This window comes from Orbicella faveolata, unplaced genomic scaffold (genome assembly GCF_042242905.1).
Source record: "Orbicella faveolata isolate gen_17 unplaced genomic scaffold, um_ofav_v1 contig_2, whole genome shotgun sequence".
Lineage (NCBI taxonomy): Eukaryota > Metazoa > Cnidaria > Anthozoa > Scleractinia > Merulinidae > Orbicella > Orbicella faveolata.
Genome location: NW_028301547.1, coordinates 337,979 through 361,641, shown reverse-complemented (window position 1 = coordinate 361,641; position 23,663 = coordinate 337,979). Strand labels below are relative to the sequence as shown.

At 38.2% G+C, this 23,663-nt stretch overlaps 3 protein-coding genes and 1 pseudogene across 4 annotated transcripts; 1 reads left to right on the top strand and 3 right to left on the bottom strand.

Annotated features, from left to right (window-relative positions):
- Positions 1–1,060: 1,060 nt before the first annotated feature.
- LOC149111543 (uncharacterized) lies at positions 1,061–6,214 on the bottom strand (annotated as a pseudogene). Its single transcript, XR_016207429.1, has 2 exons — positions 6,017–6,214; positions 1,061–3,364 (listed from the first exon to the last, which is right to left on the bottom strand). The product of XR_016207429.1 is annotated as an uncharacterized LOC149111543 (transcript).
- Positions 6,215–6,982: 768 nt separating this feature from the next.
- On the bottom strand, positions 6,983–10,919 carry LOC110042843 (uncharacterized). The gene is made up of 3 exons (XM_020748223.2): positions 10,761–10,919; positions 9,348–9,798; positions 6,983–7,914 (listed from the first exon to the last, which is right to left on the bottom strand). The coding sequence occupies exons 1-3, from the start codon at positions 10,917–10,919 to the stop codon at positions 7,364–7,366; spliced, it is 1,161 nt and encodes a 386-aa protein (XP_020603882.2). The 3' UTR covers positions 6,983–7,363.
- On the top strand, positions 10,917–13,873 carry LOC110042845 (SUMO-conjugating enzyme UBC9-like). Its single transcript, XM_089290285.1, has 7 exons — positions 10,917–11,071; positions 11,272–11,335; positions 11,896–11,915; positions 12,189–12,261; positions 12,574–12,683; positions 12,752–12,831; positions 13,308–13,873. Exons 1-7 carry the CDS (start codon positions 10,988–10,990, stop codon positions 13,378–13,380), a joined length of 504 nt encoding a protein of 167 aa, XP_089146411.1. The 5' UTR covers positions 10,917–10,987; the 3' UTR covers positions 13,381–13,873.
- LOC110063614 (endoplasmic reticulum-Golgi intermediate compartment protein 2-like) lies at positions 13,627–22,565 on the bottom strand. Its single transcript, XM_089290284.1, has 15 exons — positions 22,280–22,565; positions 21,591–21,699; positions 21,014–21,060; positions 20,136–20,206; positions 19,978–20,018; positions 19,366–19,461; positions 19,004–19,105; positions 18,621–18,676; positions 18,092–18,190; positions 17,717–17,745; positions 17,541–17,612; positions 16,495–16,537; positions 15,955–16,074; positions 15,719–15,795; positions 13,627–15,032 (listed from the first exon to the last, which is right to left on the bottom strand). The coding sequence occupies exons 1-15, from the start codon at positions 22,395–22,397 to the stop codon at positions 14,847–14,849; spliced, it is 1,266 nt and encodes a 421-aa protein (XP_089146410.1). The 5' UTR covers positions 22,398–22,565; the 3' UTR covers positions 13,627–14,846.
- Positions 22,566–23,663: the final 1,098 nt, after the last annotated feature.

Here is a 23,663-nt window from a genome sequence, read left to right as displayed (position 1 = left end):
ACTATGTCTTTTCATTTTTAAACGTAAAATGAAAGCCTTCCTCTTAAATCAATTTTTAACGTCATAAATTGAATATGTAACCAGTTTTTCAATAATTGTTTATCGATAATCTTTGCGTATTTATGTACAGTGGAACCTCGATTTAACCAAGTCGCTGGGGACCGGCCAAATTTGTTCGTTAAATCGAAGGTTCGTTATATCGAAAACCTCGATAGAACGAATTTGAGGGGAAACGACCAAAATGTTCGTTATATCGAGGTCATAGTTAATGATTGATTTGTAACACATGTGACTTCTGTCAAGTAATTCAATGTAATTTTCGTCACCCAGAAGTGCCGCGTTTTGAGATGCAATTCATTAAGCATGGTTTCTTTTAGCATCAATTATTTTCACTTTTGAGCAGACGCGCAGCTTTTGTTTACAAAAGAACAACACTTTCAGAGGAGCGATTTAAAAATGTTGCAACACAGAGGTTATACAGAAAATTGTCTATGTAAACAAGGAAACATTGTAATTCGTTATATCGAGGTAGATTTTACGTTTGGGCTTCCGAGTTATGTTCGTTATATCGAAGAATTCGTTATATCGAGGTTCTGTTCCATACATTTTACTGTAACTTTGGCCGGGACATAGAATATCGTTCGTTATATCGAGGACTTCGTTAAATAGAGGTTCGTTAAATCGAGGTTCCACTGTAATTATCTTTATCATTTGTCTCTGAAAAGCCCCCATGGGGAGTTGACAATAAACTTTGTGTGGTATTGTATTACTTAAAGGTAACCCTACCAGGCTGTGGAACAGACAGAAATAAACGTCGTGTTCAATATTATAGCCCGGTAACGTTTTTTTTTTAAAGAGCCGATTTTGAGAACACGGTCGCCGCCATATTGGTGACCAATCTTTCTCGCCCTCACTTCCTCTCACACGTTCTATCGCTGCACGCTCGACGGACTAAGAAAAAATACGAAATGCTGGTGGTCTCTGTAGATCGCGTTCAAGAAATCCCCTCTAAATCCACATCGTTCTGCATGTTAAAATAACGTTAGTGAGTAAAAAAAAGTAGATAAAAAAGTAATGTAATTCTTTATAAAACGTGACCACTCCGCTCAGTGCTAAAAAGCTACTTTACAGGAAACCCACTCTTAAAATAACATAAAAGTACATTAATTAATAAACAAGTAAACAAAAGAAAATACAAACTAGTTAAAATGTTTACGAACTCTATACGAGCAGTTTGGAGGAGTATATGAGTAATGAATACTGTCGACAGTGATTATAAAATCAAAGAGCTCATCGAGTAGCTCTTAATAATCGTTCAGTTTCAATGAATCAAATAAGACAGTTTCGCCACAGGCAGACCACTCAATGTGTTCGAAGTTAATAGTCGTTTATGAAACGAACAGAATCTGAGGAAAGCTCTGAAAATTGCATATCGAAATAACCTCTCGATCTGAATGTCCCAATAAAGTTAAATGAAACGTTAATCGACTCGTGTGGCGTTTTTTCGCCTTCGTTACGAAACAGTACAGTAATTTCGTAAAAAGATGCTTAACTCACAAGATATTACACTGCTACATGTAGATTATTAACTTCGTAATTCATTTAGTTGATTTATGTTTTTTTGTATAACAAGCCTTTTGCTGTGAATCTATCAGAAATAAGATCCTAAGTCTCAGTGACAGATAGAAGGTCAATAGATGGAACACTTATCTCAGGCTAGCGCTTATCAACAAAGAGAAAAATAGAACCAAGGATTGATACGGCAAGAACACCAGAAGTGTTTGTAATCACTGGACTGGCCGAAGATTGTTTCTAGTCCTTGATGTCCTTGATTGCCTTCAGAATAGTTCCTTTAATCAAATCAGCGTATTTCTTGGCCGTGGAATCATTTACGATGTTGCTGAAGTAAACGACAGTCCAAAACAGTTTGCCATTGAAAGTAACAATGTTATTGCCAAAGATGGTCCCATATTGATGTTCTGCTGAACAGCCGAACCTGGCGCGGAGTATGACCTCATCTTCAGGAGATCCATCTAGGAACTTTGCATAGCCGAGATTGGTGAAGACTACCAGCTGTTCAGCGCGTCCACTAGGTTTCACATCCTTAGCCTTCCTCCGGAATCCATCTATTAATACTGGAAACAGGCATTTCAGGGTCGGCAACATATTTAGGTGTTCTTTCTTGTTCAGCTGTGCATGGAAATCATCAGAAGCTTGTGTAGCCATGCTCCAGAATCTGTCAGCATCAGGTGATGACTCGACTACGTTTTTAAATTTCAGGCCGAGAAAGTATACTCCGGCATAGTCATCAGGTACCTTGCACTTCAAGAAGGGTCTGATATTGATTGTGACATTGGACTCTACTTCGTACTCGTCTGCCTCCAGCATAGTAACCATGGCAACACCAGCTGCTGTCTGGACAGCCCCCTGAACGGTAGCCTTGTGCTCTTTACACATCTTCAGCAAACTTGATGTCTCCACCTTTGTAAACTCTACGGGAATCATCTTTGTTCTTGGTTGAATGTGCGGATTTCGTTGGATTTCCACACCATGTTTCCTGGTAAAAGCGTTTTCCTCTCTAAACATTCTGCTCATCATAAATCCAGAGAATCCAGGTATCAAGCACAATATTTCCAACACAAGTTGCAGAACATAGTCGTACCATTTACCTTGGATCACTTCATCCATGTATAGATCCAGTGGAGGCAGCATGGGCATTGATGTCACTTTTGGCTCCTCGTTGTTGAGTAATTTACTTACAAACTTCATGAACTCTGCGAACATTCTAGCATAAGATGGCCCATCTATTACAGTGTGATGAAATCCAAGCACACAGATGCACTCATGAGGATATGATGTTATGCCTGGCATGTCTTCTTCTGTAACTGGCTCATATCTAGCATTGGGCGGAAAGTTACCCTCCAAAGAGGACCATTATCTCCATCAAATTTCTCCAACAAACTGTCCTCCATCACAGTCCTCCAGTCGGTGGTATCAAGTTCTCGCAAATCCACATGAGCATTGGCCATTTTCTGCAGGTAGTAATCTCCATTTTGAGCCTTTTTGGTGCACATGCGCAGCATAGGGTGTCTCTTCATGAGCAGCTCCATTGCCTTTCTCACCACCGGACCTGTGATTGGCTTCTTGGATCTCAGAACCAGAGTGTTGGCGAGAATAAGCTTTCCGTCCACGTCATGACATACGCTCAAGATTTCCTCTATTAGACCCATGGGGCGTCCTTTATCACGGGAATACTGCTTTTGGAAAGCTTTTCTCCTGGCTCTATGTTTTCTCCACAATAACGTCAAAACTATTGCTACAACTCCACAGCCTATGGCAAAGGCCATCGTAATGCCTTTAGTTTCTGAAATGAGAAATTTAAAGAGTTAAAGTTAAAGAGAGCTTCTGCATGGATCACATGGCACTTCTCAGACGACCAGTAACTTATTGTTTAGATATGATCGGTTCCTTCGATTCCTTAAACTTGAGAAAATATCAGACTGGCGGTCATTTTGTTGCATTTTGTGACCGGCTGTCGGTCACAGCATTGATGTTTCTAATTTAATTCTTTTGTGGCAATCTGGTTTTGCGTGACATTTCTGGTTCTCATATTGTTGTCGCCCTTTTGTTTACTGATAATTATACACCTGAATACTTTTAATTTTAAGAAACAACCAAACATTTTTTTAAAACATGTCTCAACAGAATCTTCTGTCAGTCATCTCCAGTTTAACTAGACGCCTTGCTGTGTGTACCCAGGCAGTCGTATGAAATTCAATCGAATCGATGTGCTCAAGCTATTCTGCCTTTGATTGCATTTCTTGAAATCGATTTTAAAATAGCTTTTTACTCGTTTGCAGACCTTTAGGGCGTGAAATGAGTCAAGGTCTTTATATCAGCCTATAAACGTTTCAGTCTATTTTCCTTAGCCTTTGTCGTTGTTGTTGTTGTTGTTTAGCGTTTCTCAAGTAAGCGAGACATTTTGAATTTCAGTTAAGGCGGTGCGTGACATAGAGCTACGAACGCGTTTGTCGAAAAACATATACTTAACTCGTGATTTATAGCCCATTCAGATGTTTAAGTATAAGGAAAAGTGCTTATGTAAATGCTTGTTTGTTTAGTACAGATAATCAGTCGCCTAGATAGCCAAAGTAAAGTTCCAGATGTTTACACTATTTTGCTGCCGCAATGTTGGAGTACCGCGGAGGTACACCAACATGGCGGCTTCATACAGGGCTCAGTAAATTTGTGCTAAATATTTCGACGAATATCTGAGGTTTGGGGAGACGCACAGACTCCTATAACATCAGAGTTTCTTGACTTTATCCACTAAATGGTTTTCGAATAATTTTTTTATTGCGTCAGGATTGCGTGACAGTGCAAGCCAAGAATTGTTTTGCTGGGGTCAACATACATTAGTTTTAATTCGCTACATGGGTTTCATTCTTGTAAAGACACACAGTTGAATATAGAGTGTGCGCAAAATGCTAATTGACTATATAAGAACAAAAGAAAACATGAACGTGTAAAATATTACAAAGAGAGCTTTTTTCCACGTGCATATGTTCAGTGATTGGACCTCTCACATTTTCAAACACTTACAAAATTGTCAGCAATGCTGCACTTCATGCTCCAATGACTGTTTCGGTATCTCTTCTAGTATATCTTCCAGCTTAAGATAAAAGAAGCTATTCATGTTCACTGGGAAAAACCAACACTAAATCATCAACTTTATCATGTTAATTTAAAACTTTCTTTGTAATATTTTGCACTGTCATGTTTCCTTTTGTTCTTACATATGGTCAATTAGCATTTTGCGCACAATATATACTCAACTCTGTACTTTGTAATTTAAACTGAAGATGACAGAAGATTATGTTGAAACATGTTTTTAAAAAACGTTGCGTTGTTTCTTAAAATTTCAACATGTCTGTCACTGTAAAGACCTTTAAGCAACACCTGAATACCAAAGGATCCATGGAACCACTGAATAAATAAACATGCTGGATAATGAAAGTGAGGAATGATCATCGCAGTTAATTTTCCAATTTAAGCAATTGGAAAGAAGAAGTCTGAAAAAATCAGGACTTCAACGGGATTCGAACCCGTGACCTTCGCGATACCCGTGCGATGCTCTACCAACTGAGCTATGAAGCCACACATTGGGAGCGAGGTCAATTAGTTGAGTTCATATCTTCCCGTGAGGAGTGAAATGATGTGAAGTTTATATGAAATAATTCATATATGAACTGCGGTAGTAGATGAAAGTGAGGAATGATCATCGCAGTTAATTTTACAATTTAATTTAATTTAACCTCGCTCCCAATGTGTGGCTTCATAGCTCAGTTGGTAGAGCATCGCACCGGTATCGAGGAGGTCACGGGTTCGAATCCCGTTGAAGCCCTGATTTTTTCAGGCTTCTTCTTTCCAATTGCTTAAATCATTGGAAAATTAACTGCGATGATCATTCCTCACTTTCATCTACTACCGCAGTTCATATATGAATTATTTCATATAAACTTCACATCATTTCACTCCTCACGGGAAGATATGAACTCAACTAATTGACTTCGCTCCCAATGTGTGGCTTCATAGCTCAGTTGGTAGAGCATCGCACCGGTATCGCGGAGGTCACGGGTTCGAATCCCGTTGAAGCCCTGAGTTTTTCAGGCTTCTTCTTTCCAATTTCTTAAATTGGAAAATTAACTGCGATGATCATTCCTCACTTTCATCTACTACCGCAGTTCATATATGAATTATTTCATATAAACTTCACATCATGCTGGATAATGACAGGGCACATGACCTCTCGAAGAAACCTGTCTGACGGGAAACGGACCGATATTATAAAGAACGGCAAATGTGTGAGCCTTATCTCCAGTTTTACTCGAGAGACTATTCATTGGTTTATGGTCGGTATAAAACCAGAATGGTATCTATATATTAAGACCTCCATATAAAGCATGATAAGGAACCGTGTAAGTCGACATTTAACCATAAGAGCAGAAAATAGTACCTTCGTAATTCGAGTCCTGTTCTGATTTTAACATCACCAATGATTCGTACAGTTCTTTGAGCTGTAAACTTTAAAGTGATCCGCGTGCACTGTAGCACGCAATTGATCGAATTTTGCTCGAAAATCCGCCAGGGAAGAACGCAAGAGGGAAGAGCGACGAAGCCGTGAGGAGCGAAATAGCATTTCTAGACGCCCGCGATAATCGAGGTCCGCGGCCTTGCTACTACCCTCTGTTCGTCGGCCACTTCGCGTTCTTTCTCGTAGCCTGGAGTAAGGTTCCAGGTGGGGGAGAAAAAAAATTCAGAGATCGAAGCGAACCGTCTAAGCCAGCGTGCAAAACGTTAGGAAGGCGGGCAAAGCGAGTCAGACCGCACCCCAGACCGCGTCCTGTAACCCAGTCGCGAACCTGCTACAGACTATCTTCCCCTACGGATTTTCGGTAAAAGAGAGACTGTTCGCAGGCTACCTTACAAGATGCAGAATAGCGCACCGTGCCGAGACGAAGCAACCTGACACATTTCTTCCGGTAACATTGTCTTTCACTGGAAAGGTCTTCAAAACAGGCGTATCCAACTAATCTGTCCATTAAAGATTCGTTCTCAGCGGAATCCTTGCTGCCTGGAAAATTCAGGGCAAGCAACCGATATGACCTAACTCAACCCACAAAAAGAGATTTCTGCAGAGATTACTAACTGGCTGAGTAAAATGTGCTGGATTCCTTCATTGATAAGCAGCCTGGTCTGTGAATTTTGCATTATTTTGCTAATTGTATACACCGCAAATGAACAAACCATTTGAAAAGAAAATGATAAACTTAACTGTCCCGACAGGGGGAAGGGTGACCGAAGAAAATCCAGTTAGTAACAGGATAGTCAGACCCCAGCAGATGTGAAGTGTGGTCTATCAGTTACCGGTAGTTCTCTAAGATAGGAACTGCTTAAAATATATTAAACGCAAAACACAATCGAGAATACTAACAGAACTGTACAGTTTATTGAAAAGATTTGAAACCGACATAGGATTCCATAGATTGAATACATTTCAAAAAGCATACATTGTTTTGGTAGTAAAATATAATATTAATTTGTTCTGAATTAATTCTCGATTCCGTTCGTTTGTTCTCCCTCTTATAGTTTTGCACACTTTGTTAAAATGGCAAAACTATTAATTAAAATTGACGAAGAGTGTTTTGCTTATTTTGCCTTTTTTATACTCTTCATAAATATGTGTTGAGCTACATACATTCGACTCGTCCATAAACAGATTTCACAGATCAAGATTTCATAACTAAAACAAAAAGAGTTGTACTAGCGCCAAGTACACCAGTTTTGAATAGTAAGATGATTTTTAAATAGGTGTTGTACCGTTATAAAACGTTTGCCCAGAGTTCTTGTCTAATAAGGTTGTAAGCTCAGTTAAATCTAGAACCAAGTTGTCCGCTTTAGCTGCAGCACGTAGTTTAGCAGATCTCGAACGTGGATTAAGGTAAACTTCCTCATCTGACGGATGAATAACGTTCTTATGAAGAGGAAGCCACGTGCTCGCTTTCGCCTTGCCTGCAACTTTTGTTCTTGATCGCAGGTAGCTCACCTCGGAGTTGGCTTCTTTGAAGAAATGTCTAACGATAGAGTCTTCTAGAGCATGAAATGAAATGACTACAAGACGCCCTCCAGGACGCAGCAGTTTGTGCGCCGTTTTCAGGGCACATTGAAGTTCATTGAGCTCGTCGTTTACAAGTATGCGCAGTGCTTGAAACGTTCTTGCCGCAGGGTGGAGGTTACGAGAAAACTTGTCGGTTCTGTTGTAGCGTACCGCTGCCGTTACAATGGCGGCTAACTGTCTCGTGAAAAGTATTGGCATCTTCCCTCGGGCTCGCACAATAGCCCTGGATATACGAACTGTAGAACAAAAATAGAACAAGGTTAGGTGAGCATATCTGAAGTGAACACAAAACAGCACCATCAAACATCAACTGACTTGCAAGTCATGAGAGTAAAGAAACTCACTACCAAGGAGAATTGTAAAGTACAACATTGTATGAACTTTAAAATTCCCTTCCCTGTCCCTAAGGCAGTAGGTATGTATGGAGACTAGGGCGGACAGAGGAATTAACAGGAATTGTCTCTAAAACTAGTTATGTCGGATGATTGATTGGTTGACTGGATGGTCAATTAACCAGGCAGTTAGCTAGACACCAGGGGCGGGGGTGGGGGCAGGGAGAGACTGCCATATAAAAAGGGCAGGGGTGCTCCTTGGAAATTTTGAAAAGAACCCCTAAGAAGTACCAAGATCCTGTTTTGTGGGCATGGCTTGAAATATTTTTCTCCCCTAAGAGGTACCAACTCTTTGCATAACACATCATCTCCTGTCATATTTTTTCAGTTCAATACCCTAAAGGGTACCACAGAAGCTTCCACTGTGAACCTTTGAGGCTAAATGTCATAAAAGGTACCAAAACTGCTTTTTTAACCCCTAAAAGGTACGACAAGCACCCCTATCCCTTTTATATTAGAGTGCCCCCCCCCTCCCTGGTCAGACTGCCAGTCAGTCAGTCAGTCAGTCAGACAGTCAGTCAGACAGTCAGTCAGTCAGTCAGTCAGTCAAACAGACAGTCAGTCAGTCAGTCAGTCAGTCAGGCAGTCAATCTAAAATGGCCAGTTGGTCAGTCAGTCAATTGAGTATGTGTAGAGACTAAAAGATTAAAACTGTAAAATCAACTTGATGATATACTGGAGCTGGCTGGCTGACTGGTCAGCCAGTCAGGTAACTAGCCAATCCAGAATGGACATTAGTTGGTCAGTCAGTTGGTTTGAGTGTGTGTGAAGACCAGAAAGGAGAATCTGTAAGTTGCAATTGTAGAATCAACTGGATGATATCTTGGAGTTGCTTGGTTGGTTGGCCAGGTGGTTGGTTGGTCAGCGAGTAAGGCAACTAGCCAATCTAGCACAGGTGTCAGTTAGTCAGTCAGTTGGTTTGAGTGTGTGCAAAGATTAGAAAGAAAAATCTGTAAGTTGAAACTGTAGATTTAACTTGACGATATCTTGGAGTTGCCGGGTTGTTTGGCCAATTGTTTGATTGGTCAGCCAGTTGGGCTACTGGCCAATCCAGCATAGCTGTCAGCTGGTCAGTAATGTGTTTGTGGAGACTAGGGAGGAGAATCTGTGGGTTGAAACAGCAGAACCCCATATAACCACAGAAATGTACTGATGTATTAAACTTGAAGATGTCTTGGGTGAATTACGTGGTTGGTCAGTTAGTAAGGTGGTCTGGTGATCATGGAAAAATTGCAGAACCTAATGGTCACCACAAAGAGCATATATTAAGCACCAACCAGCTTCCTTTTCTTGTCCATATTGCCTTAATACAGCTGTAAGCTCTGTCTCGTTGATAGAATTGACCACATCAGCGGCTGTCATCAGAAGCTGTTTATCACCTCTTTCACAGCTGATATTTCTTACATCCATTCTCATATCAAGTGGACCATCTTTGTAAAAAGAAAACCCTCTGTCTGGATCATCAAATTGAACACTGGAAGCACCAATGTCAAGAAGCATTCCATCAACAGATTCATTTTTAATTCCATGGCCTTGAAGAAGTTTGTAGATATTACTAAATTTTCCCAAAATGGGAAATAACTTTCCCTTAAATTCTGGTCTCTCTGAAAGAATGTTTGCTATCTCTATTGCACTTGGATCTCTGTCAAGAGCATAGACTTTGCAGCTTGCACTTGAAAGGATTGCTGCACTATGTCCCCCAGAACCAAATGTTGCATCTATAAATATCTGCAATAGTAAATAAGAAAGTACACATTTTTTTACTCCAGATTAGTTTGATAGTTAGGATTACTCTATCACTATTGTGACATACAAGAAAATTAATGGCTATGGAGGTCTGACTAAACGTGCATTCCTTTGGAATGATCTGGATCAGGATCAGTGATCTGAGATCACTTGGATCATAGCGCATCAAAGACGCTGATGAACCAGTGTGGATTTGCCAGTTCCATTGATGTACCATGATTTGAGCGACTTGGATCACTGATCCTGGTCCAGATCACCCAAAGGAATGCACCCTAAAATTCTGACACAGCTGAGAGAAAAGTATGCGATCAATTATTTCAGAGTGGTACTTGCTATATGGGCATGTTCATCACCAAATGGTATGGTTTTAAAGCCATTTTGGTGTAAAATAGGGTAAAAATTCTGACCAAGTTGGTCTCAAATAGGACATGCTTTGTAAACGACAATATTAATGGTACTCAGTCCTCCTGGTTAGCCAGGATCGATGTTAGAGACAGATACCCACTTGGACGTCTGGAATAGGGTATCACCTATTTGGTTCGGTCTGAAATACTAGGTCATCGAAAATAAACTAGAAATTACTATAAATTTCGTAGAGTTATCCCTTCCCCCGCCCCTCCCCGATTTATGTTGGCTGATCAGTAGAGAAACAGTGCAGTTGAATTAGTTATGTATGTTACAAGGATTTTATTTTTCGACATCTTTTTGTGACGTCAACAATCACACATTGTAATATGGAGTTCAAGATGTTTTGTTGCCTTACCCTCACATGGATATATAAACCATATGACTATCCTTAGCAGAGCTTTTAGTTTAGATATAAAATAACCATGATAGTATTTCCCTTTCTGGTCAAAAGAAAATTACGCGATGGATAAGCTTGGAAAAGTGAAAAGATTAGTTACGAATCTGCCGTAACCCGCAGTGAAAATTTCATGACTTACCTGTCCATCACGAGGAGCTAGAAAGCTGAGACATTCCTTCAGCATCACAGGGACATGAATGGTGTGTGAATCTCCTTGAGTGCAGAAGCATCGCAATTTCTGAGAAGGAAGTATAAAAAGACTTCTTGCGCAAAACGACGACAAAGAACCCGCCGCCATTTTGTTTCCTCATTTCTGTGAAACGACTGACCAAAAGCATTGCGGATTCAAGCGCGCCTACTTTCAAAATGGCGGCAGCCAGAGTACAACTCGTGGATCCAGTCGATAGACTGAAAGAAGAGTACAAAGCCTGGAAACACAATCACCCCAAGGTTTGTTGTTAATCAGCCCGTCTTTTAATTGTTCTGAGGCGATTGTCACTGCAGTCTGTAAGACTATTATATCAAGCAAGGATGCTGAAATATGGCACGTCTGAATTCGATTCGCGTGCTCTGTATGCTCTAGTAACAAGAGGGCATCAAATTTTAAGCTCTTCTTGTTAAGTCTGAATGTTTACTGAATTTTGGTTTAGGATTTCATCGCGAAACCAGTTAAGAAGGACGATGAAGAAATCGACTGGCTTACATGGCAATGTGGTAACTATTAAGCTCAATAAATTTTTCCATGTTGCTATTGAAGATTCCAGATTTTTCCCCCCCAATATGGAAAATTATTTTATATAGTAACAGCTAGGAGACTAACAGGAACAAACAATTAAATCATAATATTTGCCATTGTGCATTGGCTTAATTCAGCTATTTCATCTTTTGGCCTATTCCCAAAGCACCAAGGCATCAGCTGGAGTAACTGTCGGTGTAGGCTGGAGTCTGGGAGTTGTAATTAGATCTTATGGGATAGGATTCCATCCAGGGGGAACTAGAAGTACAGTTTTCACTTTTGTACTCCTAGTTACTAGATCAGTGATGGATCTTGGGGAGAGGCCCGAGGGTGCCCCCCCCTTCAGAAGGAAGAAAAGCCAGCAGGGCAAGCAACCCCCCCCCCCCCCCCCCCATTAGCTCAAGGTCTGGATCTGCCACTGTAGATGCTACTAAAATGGGGATAAGCTGTGGTGGCATGGGACACTTTGGCCCAATGTCAAAGTATGTTTACAATCACCAGATTGCTACTAACAGAAGCAATATGTCTTCTTTCATAGCTATCCCAGGACCTAAAAAGGTAGGTTACATATTTCAAATACATAACTTCAGGCATTTGTGGGTTAATTTTATTACCATAGCACAGTTATTGCCAGACAAATGCTGGTTTCCTCTCCTCTTTACTAGTGATCTCAAAATAGTTATTTTACTCTTAGAATTTGATTGTCTATTGATTTCTTTCTCCCCATTACCTAATATTACTCACTGGATTTTCTATGAGCTAAAGGTTTTGACATTGTACTTCTCTTTGTTTCAATCTTTTTATTTTCCTGTATGTATTAATTTCACTTAGACCATTTGGGAAGGAGGTATGTACAAGCTGGAGTTGTCATTTCCCCAAGATTACCCATTTTCACCTCCTAAATGTAAGTTTCCAGGGGCTCAAGCTATATTTTGTTATAACTACACAACTGTCATTAGCTGAAAACCTTGAAGAGCCTATTTTCAAGATCCGTCAGGTGGTGCCGAAGTTCATGTACATGTAAATAACCAACAAGTTCTTCACAAGTTCATGCCATGCACTGTTTTTTCTTTTCTTTTTTTTTTTTTTTCAATTTTACATGCATGTTTGTTCGTTATATGTCCTGGCTAAATGTAGCTCTGTGCTCTGTCCCTGATGTGTCAACTGTTATGTCATTAGTAAAATTTAATGAAGATAATTGTCTTATTTCTCTCAGGTGTGTTCAATCCTGTCATCTTACATCCAAATGTGTTTCCCTCCGGCAAAGTTTCCTTGTCACTGATCGACAAGAGTAAAGGCTGGAAGCCACAAATCACTGCTAAAGAGGTAATAATTAATTTTTGGACACACATAGTATGCTTTCAATGTTTGCTAAAATAATAATATTTTTTCAGGTACTCCTCGGTATTCAGCTGTTGTTAGGTGAACCTAATTTCCAGGACCCAGCTCAGGCAGAAGCTTATGTAGTTTATTGGTAAGGAAAATCATTTGTCTCCCATGAATATTACCGGTAATAACTCTACATACAAGACAGTCCACTGGAATTTGTCTCTTTATGTTCCATATGTAACTGGTGTTTACACCTTTATGGACACAGCATGTAAATTACCATAATCATTCATTTGAACTCAGCTAAGGAGATCTAGGGGAGTTTGGGGGGACATTACAACAAACTGACTTGGTCTCAGATTGCTGGAAATCCCTTCGCCGAGGATTTGCCGAGGACGATAAAAAAATTTCTGGGGGAGGATGACCCCAGACTCCCCTACAAGGGACTGCCTTTCCTGGTAAGTATCTCAAACCCCCTTTCTTTAAAATCCTGTTTCTGCCCCAGCTCAGGTTCCCATTTTTTTTTTTACCACACTACCCAACCCCCTCCAGCCAACCAACTATGGAGTTGAAGGCTTCCTTTCCTGATTACATGTACTATCAACTCTCTTTAACTTGCAGCCAAAGCCGGATGGAATATGAAGAAAGAGTTAAGAAGCAAGCAAAAGAGATGGCTCCTAATGGACTAGGATAAAACTAACCACAATATTAAACATGTTAAAGAACAAGAGAAAATGATAATTATTAAGAAACTACTGTACGGGTAGAGGAAATAGCAGCAGCTGTTTCATGATCTGGCGGTGTTCTCTATAGGCTCAATTTCTGCCACTCCCTTCAGTCCCATCCTGTTCCTCCTCTGCTGGAGAGGATTGGGGAGTTCTTTTGCCAAACAGTGGCTGGCAATCATACCCATATACTCTAAGGCTACAAGACGTCCTGCTACTTTTAAATTTGTTTTAATGTTGGTTCTAGTAATGTGGTGTTACATCAACACAATGTGGTGATGTTATAAGAAAATAGATGCAATTAGATACACTGGTAAGGCCCAAACAAGAGTAAAATAGTCTAGTTCAGGCTGTCTCTGACTAAGTGTGAACAAGCACAAAAAGAGGGACTTATGTTGAAATTTGGATTGTACATGATGTATTAAAACTTTGTACTGAACAGTTACTTGTAAGAACTGTAAACACGTGTCAATAAGTACATTAATGAGATTCTCCCTTAAACAAAGAGTTACAAGACTTAACTGGGGAAATGGACTTGCTGTTCAAGTGAGTCTATGTTCACGTTGCATTCCTAATGCTGGGTTTTGTGTCTGCGTGGTTCAATTTCACCCATACCCCAGAACCAAGGACATTAGCAAATTGTTATGGCTAAAACTGAACCACAAACATTTACGTCAGATAATTTAGTTTAAACTGTACCTTTGTATTACTTGACATACTGGCCAAACTAAAAAAACTAGACAGTACTTTACAACTTTTTTTGCCAAAGAAAAAATTTGTGGAATGTACAAATGTACACTTACTGTAGTTTTCCCAGTCTCTATCAGTGATAATATTCATCAAATTATGTAAATGTCATGTTAAGTGCTATTCCTCTTTCTGATGAGATCATCTCAACTGAATTCTGCCATAGATGTAGCTCAGGTAACCAGTGAAAATTACTGCCAGGAATTTAGGCAACTGGTGCACTGCCTTCGTATTTGCTCTCCAGCTTTGTTTTTTGATTGCGTTAATTTGCTTCACTTGTTGCTGAGAATTGTTATTGACAAAAGGGTTTCTGTTTCACAAGGTGCTAAATCCAAAATCCACCAAAAGTGCTTTTAGAATCTGGCATTTTGTGAAGGGAAATCCAAAAGCCTTTGACTGGAAACTGTAGTTGATGACAAATCTTTCTGCTGCTTAAAAGTTTCTGATGACCTCAGCTCCAAAGACTGTTAATAAATCTAATAAATACTGTAACTATGTCTTCTGTTGGTGGGAACAACATAAATTATTTTCTTCTATTTGAGCAATCCAAAACTAACTTGTTTGATATTGGATCAGAATTCTTAAGCACAAGAAAAGAGGTCAACTTATGGCAAACTTCATATCAAACCATTCTCAAACTTGTAGATACAAATACTAAATGTTTTCAGGCTATTAAAAGTAGTCTGTATTATGCTATCACTGGTGATTGATCTTCAAGACCAACGTTGCCTGGTGAAACAATGTTCACGCCTGGGTCAACTCCCTCGGGGGAGAAACTGACAACAGGATCTTGGCCTTGTTGGGTTTGTTGAGAAGGCAAGCCATTTGGTTGGATCACAGATGTTCCTGGAGAGATCTCTGACATTGTAAGGGGCTGAAAGTTGATAAGAATAACAACAGGTGATATTAAAAGGTTTTTCTAGAAAACTGGTTAGTTTTATAAGTACACATTCAAAAACAACAAGCTACTTGACATTTTTTTGTGACCATTGTCCTGTCTGATATGGTATACTGTTAATACTATGGGTGACAAATTACTCCTTAATTTTGGTGAAAAATTTTTAGTGTTAATTTATAACTTCACATGTGAAATTACACAATTGCCATGGCAACATTTGGTGCAAAATTTCTTCATACAATAAACAAGTCAAAAGCACATGATTGTAAGCGTAATTTGTCATTGTACTCGTGAAGCTAGGAAATAACTTCACTTACATTTTGTCAAAATTCTATTAATTTCCCGAAATACATGTGAAATTATTTCCTTATTTCACTCATCGCCATTTGATAATTCATACTAATACTTGGAATTGGTCTTCGTTTCTCAGGAAATAAATGGGTTAAACCAACATTGAATCACTACAGATTATGTTTACTGTTGAATCAGATCTTTAATCCTGCCACACAGTGAAGGAATAGTAACTATTATAACAAACCCTTTTATCAACACAATAGCCTAGATCCAGATCTATTTAATGAAATGTATCTCAAGTAAGTGCCCAAAAACTTGGCAATGAAATCATGACATCCCTGAAGCAACATACAGTAACTAAAACTCACTTTCTCATCCTTTTTCTTCAACTGAAACTGGCAAGTTATCACATCGAACAAGAAGCCAATGAATGAATGCAGCATGCCTACAACACAAAGTTAACAGATATTAGATACTTGTTTAAAAGCGATACATTAAAGAACAGCAAATTATCAACAAGAATAAAATGTAGAGATTATCCTCTAAAGCATTTTATAGCAAGGCATCATACATGAGTGAATAAGTTTTAATAACTGAATTTTACCTGAAGTAGCAAACATTCCTCCCACGATGCCACACAGACGAACCAAGAAACCCCAGAATGATCTATGTTGACTTTCAACTCGTACCATTATTGACGACATGTCATACTTAAAGAAAATTCCTTAAAAAAATAACACAATTGTAATTACCAATTACTATCAATGCACTAACCCTGGCACTTCTAAAAAAAAAAAACAAACTAGGTAAAATTCCAAGGGGTCAGAAACACGTAAAAATTCAAGCTGTCCCCGGGTAATGTGTTGACGAGAAAGTTAGTGTTAAGGTCAGGTACTTTCATTTTCTGCTTTCCCAGGGGTTTCACTAATGTTTTCAGTGGGAGGGCAACTGGTTTATACAGGCAGGCAAAACTATTAGAACTGAACTTCTTTGAAAGAAAACCTTTTCGCTAGATGATCAAAACAGCGTGCCAAATAATGTTCTCAAAGCCGGTCAATTTGCCCGGTGCCTACCCCTTAATGAAACCCCTGGCTTTCCACACTATCATGTAGATCACTTAGTATACTCTATACTTCTTCCTTACCAGAAATGCCATGGCTTCCAGCATTGTGGTCTATTTCTCGGATCTGACAAACAAAATTAGTTCCAATTTGACAAATTCTAATGCACTTGTTGCATGTGTTTTACAACAAATCATAATCAATTATCTAACAAATCAGTATATTGTTACTGCTGCTGAAAATAATGATATAATTATCACATTTTCACTAATAATTCAACATTTCTAGTTATTGGTGAAAAGAAATACACGTAATGGCCTTAAAAGAAATTATGAAAATTTGTCATGCAGTATATTGGTTAATTAAAAAAACTTGATTAGAAAACATCCTTACGCAAATATGTGTGCTGAATGGTTAAAAACCGTTTTTCTGTAACTCAAAACACAGAACTAGCAAGAGCTGTTGACGTAATGATGGCGCGAGCAAAGAGAATTTACATTTTGATAATCAAAGTTAATAAGTTGTGTTCCTTTTTTGTCATGGTGTTTCCTAAAAGAAATAGAAAACATGTTCTCCGTGTTTCTATCAAGTTATAGAAACACTCGTGAAAGTTTGGGAGAACTTTCCACAGCATTTCTCGTTCTCCCAAACTTCCACTCATATTTCTATACATGTAACTCGATAGAAACACAGGACATGTTTCCGATTTCTTAATTATTAACATTACAAGTTCATTGTGAAAAGTGGAGTATCATGATTGGCTGAGCAGCAGAAGATTACACTGGACCAGGCAGTAGCACAGATTGCTCATTATTCAACTGGACCAGGCAGTAGCACAGACTGCTGATGATTTAATTTCTCTCATGCCTAAATAACACATGGAACCATGTGTTATTTAGTTGTAACCAAAAACACACAAACATACATGACTGTACAAAGACAACACCAATGTTAACAATGTTCAGTTATTATTTGACCGACTGTATCATTGTTTGATCCCCAGTTGTGAGGCTCATAAACTTGAAGAAAAGCATAATTTGACCAATAATTGGACCCAAATCATTATACTGATACATAACATGTGATATTACAATTTAATTGAATGGTTACCAATTGCAGTCAGACTTACCCTTTGCGTGACTGAGTACTGGTTTGTTTTTGTTATGCGACCACTAAGTGATTTAATTGTTGTTGGTACTATCTGCAGAATCATTTGGAAAGTAAATATTTCAGATATTTCAGCAGTAGATACCAGCAGGTAGGAAATCAGTTATTATGATATGCAATTTTTACACAAAAACCAACCTGAATATAATACTGGTACATCTGCATGTCTGATAAGAAAATGAAAACAAGGTAATTATTTGAGCAGCAACTACTAGATAACCATAATACAAGCGTTTAAATGTGTCTTTCTCCCCAGGAGGATATTAGTTAAATTCTGTTGGTCTGCTTCAACCAGTGATCATTTGCACATACTGTAAGCTACTCAGGAAATGTCCACTGATCCGCATAATTATAAAATAAACAGGGCTCAAAGTAATTTTGCAGAAATAATATTATAATCATGTGAAAAGATCACCACATTAGCAAGGTGCACTTGTTAGGCTCTGAAGTGCACCACTCTGTACAGAACACTCTGCAGAGCTCATCCTATCACAAAACAGATTGTCTTCTTACGTTTATCAGTGGTAACAATGTCTCCATCAAGAGGATTGATATAGCCAGGTACCCAGTGACCAAAAGATAACACATCAATTCTGTGAGAATAGTTGAATACTGTGGACAGTAATGAGAGCACAGTAAACACAGCGCTGCATAATTTATGCATGAATCAGAGCAACAACTTAATGAGTGGGTTTGCATGCAGATTACTGAATCAAAATAAAGGAAAATAAACAAAAACATCTGAGGTCTTCCAAAAGAATTACAATATAACTAATAAAGAATTAATAACAACTTAATTAATAAATTATGGCATTTTTATATCTTCAATTGAATGATAAGTTATCTAGAATGTTTTCATGTAATAAGCTACAATGTATAAGCTATAATATTCTGAGTAACCTGTTTCTGTTTTAAATTAAAGGGTGCATTAAATGCACTTAACATTTCAATGTTAATAGACAGAGAGTATAACCTATGATACTACAATTATTTTTGGTCTCATCAGCAATGTTAAACAGTAATAGAAATGCTCAGTTCTTACTCTCAGATGGTACCAAAGCACTTAAATGGGCATGTCCTCTGGGATGATAGATAGACCTGAAGGTAACATCAAAAGAAAAAAAAAGGATTGGTTAATACACAATCAATGAGAAGACTGTATGAGGTGAATTTCACGCTCTGAAATTTTGGCGTCAATTTGGTAATAACATTCAGTGACACAAAAAAGTAATGAAAGGTAGGCACGAATGCCTGGCATTGTGACCTGTAAAGGAATCTAGACAAGATCTACAGTAGGTACGTGTTGTGGTGAGGTAAAGAGCGACGAGCAGATTGTGTCAACGTCGAACTACAGTAGACACCCTATGTTCCACTGGGACAAAGAGGAAGTCCCACATCCTTCAGTGAGCATGAAGCTGTACTTACTTGCCAGCAGTGATGTGAAAATTGCCAGCCACTTTGTTGACCTCAAAGGAGCCATGAACTCTACATGCATCATAAGGTTTATCTTTTGTTTCTTCATCTTGTCTGCATGGTACAAAAAATGACAAACATACATAATTAATATTGTTGTTGTCATTAAATCATGACATACTGTAATCTGGGAGTCATGTCTTCAACAGATGTAGAAAATCCTTCTGGTGAAACTAAAATTCCTATTAAACATTTCCAATCAGAACCGTCATACCTACTGCATCTAGCCGCCAGGAAAAAGTGATTTATTAATAATAAATATAACTGTACACCGTATTTTGAACCTGCTAAAACACAGATTTTAGTTTACTGACCTTTTAGGCATGTAGGTGGGTAAGTCACCTTTAAACTCCTCAAGGATCTTCAAAGCCCTATATCCTTCCATAAAAGCATGCATTCTTCTAAACATGCTGAAAACAGTAATATTACAATAAATGAAACAGTGCTTATAGGCAGCAGAATGCTTTTCATTATCCTTCTCATGGTGCCACTCATAAGTATTTTATGACTGGGTGTAAGGAATTGTCAGCAAACTTCCAACAAAATGTTAAAAGTGTGGCAAGGGGAAATTGAAAGTACAATTTATTTTAATTGTGCAATGCACAGTGGCTTGAAGAGAAGTACCGGTATGGCATAGTGCTATATGTATACTTGTCTAATATTACAGACTTCATCAAGTCCTAATAAGAGTATATTACACAGATTACTAAATGGACTAATTGCAAACCAAAAAAAAAAAACATATTCATGAATTTGACCCAAAATTTCAGATCATTGCATAACATATAGGTTGCACCAAATGCATCTTTATCAAGCTGATAGCAGAGTTTTTTCTGTGGACACAATCTTATCCACTGATTTGTGATTTATCCAGAGGATAGTAATATCCACTCTTTGAACAAGTTACAAGGAAATAATGTACTTACCTTAACCAAGAACTTTGATCAGCACTTAGCTCGAAATAGCTCTGTCAAATAAGATTAAATGATTGAATCAATCAACCAGTTACAGTGGCTAAAATTATATAAATTTGTCTAGACAAGTTTTGTGCTTAAATTAAGATTTTTGGATAAAATGAACTTACTGGCTCTAACTTCAGTTTATCTCCCAGTTCTAATGTGGAACCCGATAAGTCTAGGACATCTGCTCCAATATCTGAAAGATTTTTTAAGAACATTATTTATATGTAATATTTTTTTATTTGCCTTTAAAGAAAGATACAAAGAAATAACAATTATTACAATACAAAAACCAGAGAAAAAAATGGTGAGGGACCTAATAAAACCCACAGGGCTTGACAGTAAACTTAGGTTCCTCCCAAGAAATATTGTTGCTTGCATCTAAGCGTGAACACGTGATGCCGAAACATGCTCTAATTGGGTCTCAAACCTGGCATGATTTGTCATCAAACATTTGAAGTTAAGCAGACCGTAACACGAACTTTCGCACTCAGAAAGTCTCTGAAAGTTTTGCTCCTGCCAATATTTCATGGTTATACTAGAAGTAAAACCACTTTCGTGAAAGGTGTATGCATATTGGCACAGGTCAGGGTCAAGTTCTCCGAAGAAGTCTTCAATGTCCAATCTTTCTGCCATTTTGTGAGCTGAACTTCAAGTGCGAAAATTCTTGTCACAGTCAGCTAAACTTCACATGTTTGATGACCAATCATGCCACTTTTGACACCCAATAAGAGAATGTTTCGGCATCATGTGTTCATGCATAGATGCAAGCCACGGTACACGATGACTAAAACCATACATTATTAGCAAATGCAATAGATAATTAAACTAAAACTCATTTATTGAGTCAATAAATTGACCATACTTATTTTCAATATGTGATAGAGATTACATAATTTCAGTAAAAACTCATAAAATGTACTAAAAGTCAAAGATGTACAGTTGTACCAGTACAGTGCATATTAAACCTAAATTGACATGTATTTGAATAACAGAAACTTACTTTCACATTTCATTGCTACTGTAAGATCAACATTGATTTGAAGTTTACTGTCAATAGATAAATACATCAAATTGTGTTATTCACATGTGTACACTGCACAGTTTATTTTAATAGCATTTCTGACGTAAACTTTTCTCATTTGCATTACAATAAATCCAGCAGGTATGTCAGGCAATTTCAGCAGTTACGTAGTTTCAGTCCAAAATTGCCGCGCATCAACATTTGATTATATTGTAGTGCAAATGAGAAACGTCAACTGTGAAAAGGGGTATTATAAAGCCATATGCATCCACATTCCTTTTTAAATAATGTATTTTAATAAATTATAAAGTAAACCTGAGTATGTGCTAATTATATTACTGTAGTTTATGTCAAGGATCATCATTACAAGCAAAGAGTGTGTAGAGCACTCATGCGGATTTCTAGTTCTCTGTGAAAACCAAGAGGTTACAACCAGCCTAAATTCTTAAAAAAGTCACTTGATGTTGACAATCTCTTTTTCATCATCTGTTTGTTCAACTATGTGCTGAGAATGAAAGGGAATATTATATTTCGATCAGCCATGACTGGTACACACCTATCTGTGTCTGTGTCGACTTCATAATCATATTTGGTTTCCACTGCTCTGTAGTACCAGAACTCAGACACCACAAGAATTCCAATAAATAGAAAAATGAGGATGGAGACTGTTAAAAAGCAAGGGAAAAAACAGTTTAGAAACTTCGTAATAACAAAGTGAAGACAAAATGAAATTAATAGTATATAGTAATAAATGACATTGTCCACTTCACTGGCTCTCATTGTGTCCCAAGGGAAACACGATTTGTATTGTGAGAAGCCAAGGTGATAGATTTATTCTTTGAAGTGATTCTATACACACAAAAACTATTCACAGGAGTGCAAACATAACCTACAGCTTTTCAAAAGTATACATTAGAATATTATTAGTACCTTCTAATCTGAGGCCCTACAGCTTAAAATTATGGACAAGGTGAATTTAAGCTTAAGTCAACAATCATTTTAATATTCATCCTAACATATACTGCGTGTTAGAATTCTTCCTATTCAGTTAAAATTGCTACCAGAAAATTCGCAAACATATAAAACAAATAGTACAAACACAGGCCTCGCAATGCCAAAGTATGAAACAGCCAAGAGGCAAAAATTAAGCACTTGGTTTCATTTTAACAAATTGGTGATCAAATATTATTAGCATTATAACATGATAGAAAAATAGAAAGCAAGATTACGGAAGTATTTACTTACCAGACCCACCACTAGCAGAAGTTTGTTGATAATTTTCAGGGACTTTAGGGAAAGCATCAAGCTCTTTTAGAACTTTCAACGTCTGTTTCCGATTTCTTATGGCACCAACGCGTCGCATTTTGCATTTACAAGCTTGACCTATAAAACTATATTGATTTTCAATGCGATCGGCCTCAAAATGTTACCCTTAAAAAGAGGATTTGAGAACCAATTACGAGCCAAAACAACAATATTTTTTCGGACAATCACAAGACGCCATGTTGAAAATCCACGTGTGACCATGCGCAGGGGGAGAAGATCCATGATGCAAAGCACGCATTTTTTTTTGTAAAATCGGAATTGGCGAGAACTAGCAAAAGAAGAACGAGAACTAAGGTACGCCGGTGAAATTTGAAAACGCAGCTTTATTTCTACGGTTAGGCCTGCCGTCCACACTAATCCGTCACGAAAAGGGCGCTTTTCGGAAACGCTCCTCGAACAAGAGGATTTGGAAAACGCTGGCTTTGCGTTTTAGTGTGGGTGGAAAACATTGTGAAAACGGAGCTTTTCGAAAACGATGGCAGCACGGCAATAATGTGATTTCTCTGCCAGAGTTTTCCTTAACCGCAAATCCAAATCAATGAAATGACCGGTAATTGTTGTGTTTCCAGATTTTTCCGGCGTAGTATGGACGGACTGATCATTTGACGTTTTTTCAGGGTGAAACCCGCGCTTTCAAATTCCTCCGCTTAGCGTGGACGCGGCCTAAAAGAAGAACCATTCAGTTCCGCATGAGAACACACTGTCAACTTATTTCCGTAAAATTTGTTTTTTTCGCAAATTTAAGCAAGGTAAAATATCTTAGTGGTCGATTTTAAGCAACGGAGCTGCTAAGGAAATGATTTCGAAAGTCAGATTTTCCATACCGTATTTTTCAGGGGCACCCAGCGACCGTTTTCTCTCGACTGCTTTTAAACGCTGTTTTAGGCTATCTGTAGTACTTTTAAAGCTCTGTAGGTTAATTTTAGGTTGCGCTAAAAAGATTTTATCTGTTCGGTCATTCAAGAGGAACTTGAGTATTTTCGAATTTATTAGGGCTTTTTTGTCCATTTCCCAAAAACCTTAGATCTCATCGCCTTTCCGAAAATGATAGCTGAACTTTTTTCGGTACCCAAAACGACAACAGGGACAACAGGAACATTTGTGCTTCAAGATGTATCGAGTTTGGACGACCGTTAAAGAAGCTATCCTATATTCGAGACAAGCGTCTCGACATTCTCGAGACGTTCAAAAACAACAGCTACAAGTCCTTCAAGCCTACCATGAATTCAGAAACCACGTTATATATCATGGTAAACAACATGGACGTACTAGAGAAACACCTCCAAAGAAAGGGTGTCTGGAA